Raw genomic sequence first — 11,485 nt, 5'->3', positions numbered from 1 at the left:
TCCAAGACCCAATTGGTCTCTATTCACCTGGTGCAACAGAAGAAGAAGAGTCAGGAATAGGAGGAGAATTGGAATGTGTGTCTAACTGATTTCATGAACAACGCCTCCTTTACCATGAGCCTAGAAGAACTGGATGGTGCCTGGGTACCATTATTGAACATTTCAATAAAGATTGTATAGCAGAATCCTGATCAAAAGTGGGGAAACACAGAACAGAATTTCAAATTGTCAAGAATCCATACTTTTCTGGAGACACGGAGACTATCACTCAAGATGATCCTTAAACTTTAAACCAAAAATGTTCTTAAAACCAAACAATAGCTTATCTTATCTAGTAAAGAATATCTGCCTTGAACATAATGCTCTTTTAAGATCTACCTATATGGGATCAAATTGACAACAGCAACTGGAAAGATTAGACAGACACCTTAGGGGGCAGAGAGTTTATGTTAATGAGGGAGGAACAACTTAGAGAAGGAGAGTGAGAATGGTTGCCCTACTTGAAGTAATCTATGTCACAGAATGAATTGTACATGTAGAAACTTGCATTAGTGTATGTTACTGCTGTGTAGGTTCACACCACCACCAAAATAAAATAAATTATTTTAAAAAATAGACATCACAGTGTTATTATTTCTGTGCAGACGGGCTGGCAGGCAGGCAGGAAGTAAGGGTGAAGGCGTGGAGGGGTGGAAGGATGCAGGGAAGATGGAAGGAAGCATGTGAGAGCACTTTGAAACCAGCTACATCAACGTTGGGCAGGCAGCAGATCCCAGGTTCAGTGGACCCCAGAGGCGGCCTCAGCTGGCCTGAATGCTGTTCCAGTCCCTAAGGACCCTGCCTTGCAACTCCCTTAACACTCTCAACTCGTGGTCTCCAACAATTGGCTGCGGTCCTCAGTTACCCCGAGGCCGCGAATGGGAGGCAGCCAGGTGCGGGGTGCGGGTGATCCCAGCCGCTGCCCCAGGGTTTGGGTAGAGGCGGACGGTAGTAGCAGCGAAGAGCACCTGGCCAGCTTAGCGCCCGGAGGTTGGCCGCGGGGACGTCGAGCTCTGCGGGATGGAGGGATTAAGGCTGCTGTCGCTGCTGCTGGCCGCGTGCACGCTGGGAGCGCGCGCGCAGCGCCGGGTCTTCTTACGCGAGGAGTTCGAAGACGGAGGTAAGAAACTGGTCCACGAAAGGAGGTCAGACCTGCTCCTGTCTCTGCATTTAGGGTAGCTTTCTCAGTTTGGACTCCATTTAGAGCCGGAAGAACAATAGTACAAATTTCAGCTCTCTACCTCCTGTGTGACTCTGGGAGACTCACTTTACCCTGTCTGCTCTCAGTTTGCATCTCTATAAAATAGTTATGCAGACCTTGCAAAATTGTTCTGAGAGTTAATAAGATAGAATGTGCAAAGGATTTCCTTTGTATATAGTAGATGTGCAGTAAATGTTTTTTTCTCCTCCCTTCATCCTGAAAATGCAAACAAGTGAACCCTGGAAAGAAATTGTAAGCTCTAAGGAGCTCTGGTAGCGTAGTGCCTAAGGCACTTGACTGCTAACCAGAAGACTGGCGGTTCAAACCCACCAGCCACTCCTTGGAAGGGAAGATAGGGCAATCTACTTCCGTAGTGATTGATACTGCCTCGGAAACCCAAGGAGGGGTCGCTATAACTCGGGTCCAACTCAATGGCACATAACAACAACAACAATTGTGCTAGTAAAAATTTCTATATTGCATCAAATATTAGAGCTCAAAGGATCTGGGAGATCCCCTCATCCTGCCTCCTCCCTTGAATGCCTCAGGACATCAGAGGAATTACAGCGGAGCTTGCTTACCTAAGGACACATGTCCAATGTTGCTGTTTCAGCCTGTGTGTGTATGTGTGTGTGCAGGGGCAGTAAGATGCAGTGGATAGAGCACTTGCCTAGGAATCAGGTTTGTTTGAATTTGAGTCCATGTCCCACCCTAAAAGCCTGGATAAGCCCCTTCCTCTTTCTGAGAATTTCCCAGTCTGTGACACAAGTAACACTGTTTTGAGAATAACAAGGTGCAGATGTGGTGCAGAGGAAAGACTAATCCCTGGAATGGAGGGTGGATAGGAAGGCTTCAGGGAGAAGGTGAAACCTGAGCAGTTTTTTTTTTTTTTTTTTTTAATTGTGATTTAGGTGAAAGTTTACAGAGCAAATTCATTTTCCATGTAGCAGTTCATACACATTTTGTCTCATGGCATTGACTGCAATCTCCACGATGTAACAGCTCTCTTCCCACTTCCTCCCCATGGTTACCTCTTCCCTGTGTCCCTCCCTCCCATGCACTCCTTCCCCACCTCAGCTGTCTCCCTTTGCAAACACTGTCCTTCTGTTCTACCATGATCGATCGCTCCAAGGAGTGTACCTACCTGATGTAAATGTTAGCCCATATGCCTGTCTGTTATTTGTCTGGAAGCCACAGGAGTTAAGTTCGATTCCAGATCTGAAGGGTAGTTAGGGGCCATAGTCTCAGGGGTCTCAGCAGACTCTATCAGACCATCAAACCTGGTCCTTTTTTTATGATTTTGAGTTTTGTTCCACATTGTTCACCCACTCTATCCAGGATCTCCTGCACCAATTCCCCTCCTGATGGTAGCCAGGCACCATCTAGTTCTTCTGGTCTCATGATCATATAGGTTGAGGGTCGCATGGTCTACCAGTCCCTTGGATTAACTATCTCCATGTGTCTTTGGTTTTCTTCATTCTTCTTTGCTCTGGACGAGGAGAGACCCATCACTGCATCTAGATAGTTGCTTGCAAGCTTTTAAGATCCCAGTCGGTACTCACCAAAGTAGGATATAGAACAATGCTTTTGTATAGTATGTTAATGCCAATTGATGTCCCCTGCAACTATGGTCCTGAGCCCACAGACCTGAGCAGTGTTTTGGAGGATGAATAAGAGTTTATCAGATGTACCACATTAGGGAGGAGTGCATTCCAGTCAGAAGAACAGCATGTACAAATCTTCCAAATTATGAAATAGCCAGCAGCCTTATTTTCAAGAAACTGGAAAAAGTGAAGGGGATGGTGGAGAGGCAGGCAGGGACCTCATCAAGGGAGCTAAGGAGCCTAGTCCCTGCCTTCTTCTCCAGTTTTATCTCCTGAAGGCCATGGAGAACTAGTGAAGGTATTAAGCAGGAAGGAAACAAGATCTGACCTAGGTATTAGAAGGAGGACTTCAGCAAAAACATAGAGGATGAATTGTGAGGCTGCCTGAAGGTGAAACTGGGGCCAGAAAGACCATGGAGGAAGGAAGAGAAGATATTTGTAATTTTCTTGGTGAAAAGGAGTGAGGTCTGCCCTAGAGCAGGATGATGGGAATAGAAGGGAAGGGGCAGATAGGAGAGATCTTTAGGAGTTGGCTAAAGAGTAGGATGCAGGAAGGCCTTCAACTTCACAGACTGGCTGTGGAAGAACCCTTTTACAAAGCACAAGCCTCTTCCAAGGATACTTGGTGATCCCCATTTCCTGATTGACCTCACTTATCTTTGTAGAAGCTAAGCTTCTGACTGCCAGCTCCTGGGCCCGCCCCCTTGCCTGGGCTGGCTTTTACTCCATCACAACTCTTCCTTTCAGAAGGCAGAGAGAACATGCATAGACCTGCAGTCACCTCCCCAAGGACTGAACACCACTTGCCCAGTGTGGCAAGAATGAAATGCCCAAGGATGTTATCAATAAACATTTCTGCAGTGTTCCTTAGAATTTGGGCAAGAGGGCCATCATCAAGACAGTTCAAGAGCCATCATCCAAGACAGTTCATGAGACCAAAATCAGGAGCAAAACCCAGCATCTCTACGTGTAGGGAAGACTGTTCTGGATGAAAGCACCTCCTCCAGGAACCCTTTTCTAGGCTTCCTTGGCATCAGCACTGATCACCCTATGGTTGTCTACTTACTTGTCTCCTCTGAGTTTTCTGCATCAAAGTCAGTGTCTGTCCCAGGGAGGTGTCCATGAAAGAATTGCTGGATGATTAAATGATTGGTCTGAACTTTGATATACACACCCCAAAACTTCATACCTCAAGAACAGAATTATTCCAAGAAATTTTTATGAAATAGGATTTGTTGTTGTTGGGTGCCATTGAAGTGATTCTGACACATAGCAACTGTAAAGGACAAAGTAGAACTGCCCCCATTGAGAACTGTCCCCATTGAGTGTCCTAGGCTGTAATCTTTATGGGAGCAGCCAGCCAGGTCTTTTCTTTTATGCAAAGGGAGAGTTCCAACTGCTGACCTTTCTATTTGCAGCCAAGCATTTAACCATTGCACCACCAGGATCCTTGAAGTAGGATTTGTTGAGGTCAAGGGTTGATCTTAAAGTGATAAACACAAAATTAAGCAATTATTCTGAAAAGAGATAGCTGGAGCTGTGTGTCAACTTGGCTGGACCACAATTCTGTGTATTTTAAGCAACTGTGGTGTGGGTTGTTCCAATGATGGGATCAGATATATATGTTTTGAGCAGCCAATCCACTGAAAGGGAGTTTCCCTAGGAGTGTGACCTGCTTCCAATATATTTATGGACATCCTGGGAAAAGAGACACTCTTCTGTGGATCGGGATTTTGTTGTGCTGTCTATAACTGTCCATGAGTGAACAATCCACCATTCAGCCTGGAGATCTTGGATTCGTCATTTGTTGGCATCAATAGCCAGTATACTGCTTGCCAACCTTGAGCTTGTCCGCCCCTGCAGCCGTGTGAGTCAGGAAAAGCCTCCAGCTTGATGTTTGAGCCAAGAACTTGGGACTTGCCAGCTTCTATAAGTGTGTGAGCCATTTTCCTGAGATAAATTTCTCTTTCTCTATATGTATAAGCTTTACTGGTTTTGTTTGTCTAGAAAACCCAGTCTAACACAAGAGAGAGATCAGAGAGAAGTGCTGAGGGACTGATTCTGCTCACTGGTTAAGGATTTTGGATAATGGGGTCACTAGGGTCTGTGATTTATCCTCAACTTAGCAGATCCAGAAATCCAATACTGTTTGGGTACTCAGTTGTTGTTGTTGTTGTTATGTGCCGTCAAGTCGTACCCAACTCATAGCGACCCCTCCTTGGGTTTCCCAGGCAGTATCACTACGGAAGTAGATTGCCCCATCTTCCTTCCGAGGAGTGGCTGGTGGGCTTGAACCGCCAGCCTTCTGGTTAGCAGTCAAGTGCCTTAGCCACTATGCTACCAGAGCTCCCCATTGGGTACTCAGAGCTGTAAAGATTTAGGCACGGATTTGTTCTACCCAACTCTTAAAAGGTGGATGTATAAACCAGATGCCAATGAATGAATGAACATATCAAACTATCATCTCTAAAACAAAACTAGTTTTCTCTTCAAAACCTGATCTTCTCCTGGTCTTCTCAGTAAGAGACCCAACCTGGTTGCTCTGATAAAAAATCTAAGAGTCATTTTCATTCCTTTATTTTCTTCTTCCCCCACAACTAATGCATCAGCAAATCCAATTGACTGTACATTCTAAAGATATTCCTAACATGATTATTTTATATCTCCCATATTGCTACTCACTCTAGTCCAAGCCACTGCCATCTTTCACCTGTACTATTACAGTAACCTTCTGAATGTCCTCTCTACTTCTGTTTTTGCTTCCCTCTAGTCTTTTCTCACATAAAATCAAAACTAAGCCATATGAAATGTAAGTTAGATTGTATTATTCTGAAATTTTAGAATCTCTACTGCCTTCTTATTAAAATAAAATCTGCCATGACTACAAGAACCTCTATGATCTGACCCCTGTCTTCTTCTCTAACCTGATGTCCTGCTTGTTCATAATATTCCAGCCCCATTGTCTTTCTTGCTGTTTTTCATACCCTGGAAGCTCAATCTTATCTCAGGGCCTTTGCATTTGCTGCAACTTCTGCCTGGAATATCCTTCTCATAGATCTTCACATGGTTTGCTCTTTCTTATCATACAGGTTTCTGCTTAAATGTCTCCTTCTTAGAGATACCTTTCTCTGTCTTGTCTTTTGCTGCATTAGCAGCACCTAGAACAGTGCCTGGAACAGGCACATAAAAAAACAAACCAAACTCACGCCATTGAGTCGGATCCGACTCACAGAGACCCCTCCTTGGGTTTCTTAAGTGATATCACTACAGAAGTAGATTGCCCAGCCTTTCTTCTGAGGAGTGGCTGGTGGGTTTAAACTGCCAGGCCTTCGGGTTAGCAATCAAATGCCTTAGGCACTATGCCACCAGAACAGGCACATAGTGGATGCTCAATAATTTTTATTGAATGAGTGGATGAATGGATGAATTGCCCTGGGAAATGACCCTTTCCAGAGATCATAATGCACATACTAGACAAGACAAACCCTTTCTAATTGTCAGGAGCCTGGGAAACCAAACTCAGAATATAGTCATGAGTTAATCTTTGTTGAATGCCTATTGTGTACCAAAGGATGTTGTTTTTTTTTTCTTTACACACTGTTCTATTGAATCTCTCAACAATTTTATCAGAAAGATACTATTGTTTTTTCTTTTCAGTGATAAAGAAACATAGTCAAAGAAGTTGAGTGACTCTCCAAGATTACATATGTTAAAAGAATACAGGAGGTCAAGCAAGGCAAAATCTGAAAAGCATTCATTGCATTACAGTTGGGAAGACCATCTGATGATTCAGTGGAGTAGTGGAGGGGAAGTCTGACTACAGTGGCTTGGAGAGTGGATGAGAGCTTAGGAAATGAATACACCAGGTGTAGGTTATGTTTTGGCGAATTCTGGCTGAAAAGAGTAGAGTTGAGCTTTAGTAGGTACTTTGGGATGCAAAATGAGAATAGTCTATTTGAAACAGGTGAGATTTTGCAGAAAGGCAAATGGACAAGGGAATTGAGAGGAGTGAACAAGGTGAAGGATCTGCATCTCTTTTAACTTTACCAATCCTGAATGTGGTATAGTGCTCAGCACATAGAAAGTGCTCAATTAAGCTTATGGGAAGAAGAAAGAAGGGAGGGTGGGAAGGAGGAGTATGAGAAATAGGCTGGAAGAAGCCAGTTGACTGAAAAGAAGGTGAGGGGGTCAAAGAACAAGTATACTTCAAGTAATAGTGTGTGAGAATTGTAGGGTATGAGGCCACAGTCATGGAGAGTGTTTGAAATTTCAGAGGTGGAGTGATTTCTGGTGATGCTAAGTCCAAAGGTATGAATGTAGGGGCAGATGGCTAAACTAGATTGGAGAGGAAGCTCAGTGGAGATGGAATAAGAGGGAACTGGGAGAGAAGAATGTTGGATGAGTTGTCCTGTAGACAGCAAAATCAGCTGGTGATGGTGGACCTGAGTGGAGAAGAACACTATGAGTCATATGCCAAAGTCTTTAGTGAGTGACAAGAGTGTCTGGAAGTTGGATGATCTGGGTAAGGAGGGTGAAGCATGAGTGAGAACATAGATTCCATAAATAGGTTCTCACCTGCAGTCTGCAAGAAACCACCTAACTCTAGAACCAGACATCCTAAGGAACCCCAGTCCAATGGATTGAGATGACACATCATTAGCCTCTGCTGCTCCCATCCTGACCTGCTACCCTGGTCCTGCTGATGTGAGTGAGTACAGCCTTTCTGAGCCAAAATATGCAATACTGACCAGTAGCTTTAAAAACATATGTATCCTTTTTCTTGATAACTAGTTCTAGGAATTGTTTTTCCGAAATGAAATAATCAGAGATGTGAACAAAGCTTTATAAACATATAAGCATAAATAATATGAGTGTTTTTTCCAACTTTCACATTCCATTGTCTTGGTGATAGAAATGATGCTGGAGATCACATGATAGAATTTTGCAAGACCAACTACTTATTCATTGCAAATGCCTTTATTCAACAACATAAGTGGCAGTTCTACAAGTGGACCTTGCCAGATGGAATGCACAGGGATCAGATCAACTACATCAGTGGAAAAAGGCAATGGAGTAGCTCAATATCTTCAGCCAAAATAAGGCCAGGAGCTGATTGTGGAACACACCATCAGCTGCTCATTTGCAAGTTCAAGTTGAAGCTGAAAACAATTAAAACAAGTTCACAAGAGCCAAAATATGACCTTGTTTGTATCCCACCTGAATTTAGGGACTATCTGAAGAATAGATTTGATGCTTTAAACACCAATGACTGAAAACCAGATGAACTATGGGATGACATAATGAACATCATACATGTAGAAAGCAAAAGTCATTAAAAAGACAGAAAAGGAAGAAAAGAACTAAACATATCAGAATAGACTCTGAAACTTGCTCTTGAAGGGAGAGTAGCTAAAACAGTGGAAGAAATGATAAGATAAAAGAGCTGAACAGAAGATTTAAAAGAGCAGCTCAAGAAAACAAAGCCAATTATTATAATAAAATGTGCAGAGACCTGAAGTTAGAAAACCAAAAGGGAAGAACACACTTGGCATTTCTCAAGCTGAAATAACTTAAGAAAAAATTCAAACTTCAAGTTGCAATACTGAAAGATTCTATGGGGAAAATACTGAATGATGCAGGAAACATCAAAGGAAGATGAAAGTAGTACACAGAGTCACTGTACCAAAAAACATCAATTGATGTTCATCTATTTCAAAATGTGGCATATGATCAAAACCAATGGTATTGAAGGAAGAAGTCAAAGCTGCACTGAAGGAATTGGAGAAAAACAAGGCTCCAGGAATTGACAGAATACCTACTGAGATATTTCAACAAACATATGCCAAGCTGGAGGTACTTACTTGTCTATGCCAAGAAGTTTTGAAGACAGCTATTTGACCAACTGACTGGAAGAGATCCACATTTGTACCCATTCCAAAAAAGGGTGATCCCAGAGTTCTGGTAAGATGGTGTAATAGGCAGAAAGACTGCACAGACCCTCTTCAATGAAGAAAAGGGGAACCAATTAACACAGATACAGAAGATAATCCTGGACCACTGAGCTTTGGAGGGAAAGATATAGAAGTGGACTAAACTCCAACTAACAGAAGAATTTGCATGAAAACACCAAAAAAGGAGACATACAGAGCTGCAGTTTGGCAGCGATCCTGATGGCACAGAGAGCTTGGATATTACTGAGTGGTGTTAGAACCTAAAAATTAACCTAAAAACTGGCCCTGCTAGCCAGGGACTGCATGGAGGACTGCCCTGGAAGCTAAAAGGGGAAGCAGCGAAGAGGAAGGCAGGCTGAGCTGTGGACTTTTGCCTGTCCAGAGGGCACAGCCATTTTGAATGTTTACAAGAGGTTCAACCATTTTGGATATTTAAAATGACAGCGTTCTCCCAGATTCCAGGGAATTAAGAAAAAGCTCCACTTGCCGGGAACCACAAGGACATTCTGGACACCAACGATTGGAAAGGTGTAACATTTCCCTTGTTACTCTTATATCCCACACCCTCTTGGTGAACGGAGATGTGTCCATTCCTCACCCCCACCCACCCTCTAGGCTGACAGGAATTCCATCTCAGTCTGTGTGCTCTCATGGAGCCTGGGTGCCCTGCCTTGCCCTGCCTGGATTTTTTTTCTTTTTTCTTTTTTTTTTAGTTTGTTTGTTTTTGTCTGTTTTAAAACAACTACTATTATTATCATTACTTTTGTCCTTTTTATTATAATTCTTTATTCTTCCCTTCCCACGTTCTGTTGTTGTTGTTGTTATGTGCCATCGAGTCGGACCTGACTCATAGCAACCCCTCCTTGGATTTCTGACACAGTATCACTATGGAAGTAGATTGCCCCATCTTCCTTCCGAGAAGTGGCTGGTGGGTTTGAACCACCAGCCTTCTGGTTAGCAGTCAAGTGCCTTAGGCACTACCCTACCAGCGCTCCCTCCCAGGTTCTAGCTTTCAGTTTTTTTCTTTTCCCTGTGCCTGGTTCCAATTTTTTTTCTTTCTCATGGTTAACCCTGATCCTTGTTTTTCTTTTTGTGTTTTCCTTTTTCCATTATTCTCCTTCTCTACCTTTTTTCTCTTATTGCCCTCTCCCCAGATATTATGTTTTTCCCCCCCTTTCTTTCTTTTTTTGGTTACTGTTCCTGTGTGACTACACTGTGTGTTTTTTTGTCCATTGCTTTTACTTTTTTGATGGTTATTCAATTGTTATTTTTGTCTAACTGAGTGGGAGACAGCAACAGTCCCCATACCACACAACTACACCCATACCTCCTGGAGCTTCACTTACTGAGTGAGAGCCACCACTTCCTTCTCCACAAACGGGCCAACAATAAACAACCACCAGGAAGAGCCTGACTCACCTTAGCTGATCTTCACAAACAGTTAACAGAGATCTAAATACAACAACGTCACAATGTCTCAGAGACAACAGATCACAGTCCTTACAAAGAAGCAAGATAAAGTGGTAGAAACAAGGGAGCAGGATACAGACCCAGAACACATCCCTGAGGAAGAAGCAGCATTAGAACTCTTTGATAAGGAATTCAAAAGAATTATATATAGGTATCTTCAAAGGACTGAGAGACAGATCAAAGAAAACACAGAAAAAAACCTTAGAAGAATTTTAGAAGAAAATACAAGAACAAAATGACAAAATAAATGAAAAATTAGAAATGTTTCTAAATCTGCAGGTAGAAATCCTGAAGATTAATACTAAATTGTCAGAAATACACATTGAAAGGGCAAAGGAGTAGATTAGATGCTATGGAAGACAGAATTAATGAGATTGAAGACAAATACCTGAATACTTCTTTGCAAAGGAATCAATCAGAAAAAGATCAAAACGAAATGAAGAAAGCCTAAGGTTCATGTGGAATACCATCCAAAAGAACATGTCAGGAAGAGAAAAATAAAAATAAAACCACTGAGAAAATTGTCCAAGATTTGTTGGGAGAGAACTTCCTTGATATGATGAAAGATGAGAATATATCCATTCAGGAAGTACAATGAACTCCAATCAGGATAGACCTCAAAAGAAAATCACCAAGACACATCATCATCAAACTCATCAAAACCAAAGACAAAGACAGAATCCTGAAAGTAGCATGGAAAAAACAAAAAGTTACTTACAAAGGACAACCAGTAAGAATAATCCCTGATTTCTCACCAGAAACCATGTAAGCAAGAAGGCAATGGGATGGTATATATAAAACCCTGAAAGAGAAAATTTTCAACCAAGAGTTATATACCCAGCAAAATTGTCCCTCAAATGTGATGGTGAAATTAGGAGATTTTCAGATAAGCAGAAATTAAGGGAATTTGTTAAAACCAGACCAACCTGACAAGAGATACTAAAGAGAGTCCTTTGAACAGAGAACCAAAAATAGCAAACAACAACTGACCAGTAATATACAAGATGACATAACCCAGAAAACACAGTTATGGACATATCCAAAGTAAAATAATGTTACAAGATTGTAAACAGGGAACCAGAGACAACAATTGGCAAGTGAGGACAGCTACAAACCAAAAAGAGGGACAATACTGTGTAGTTATAGAACTTCTAAGGAGCTCTGGTAGCATAGTGCCTAAGGCACTTGACTGCTAACCAGAAGGCTGGCAGTTCAAACCC

The 11,485-nt window shown here is 42.4% G+C and overlaps 1 protein-coding gene across 1 annotated transcript in view; it reads left to right on the top strand.

Annotated features, from left to right (window-relative positions):
• The first annotated feature begins 1,059 nt into the window (after window positions 1-1,059).
• The window catches only part of LOC103201284 (calreticulin-like), a 103,925-nt gene continuing 93,499 nt past the window's right edge, over window positions 1,060-11,485 (top strand). The window contains 1 exon segment of the mRNA XM_042781662.1: window positions 1,060-1,159. Coding sequence (XP_042637596.1) covers window positions 1,060-1,159 — 100 coding nt within the window.

This window comes from Orycteropus afer, unplaced genomic scaffold (genome assembly GCF_000298275.1).
Source record: "Orycteropus afer afer isolate SDZICR_OR568_19922 unplaced genomic scaffold, OryAfe1.0 scaffold00145, whole genome shotgun sequence".
NCBI lineage: Eukaryota > Metazoa > Chordata > Mammalia > Tubulidentata > Orycteropodidae > Orycteropus > Orycteropus afer.
This window is presented reverse-complemented; position numbering and strand designations above follow the sequence as displayed.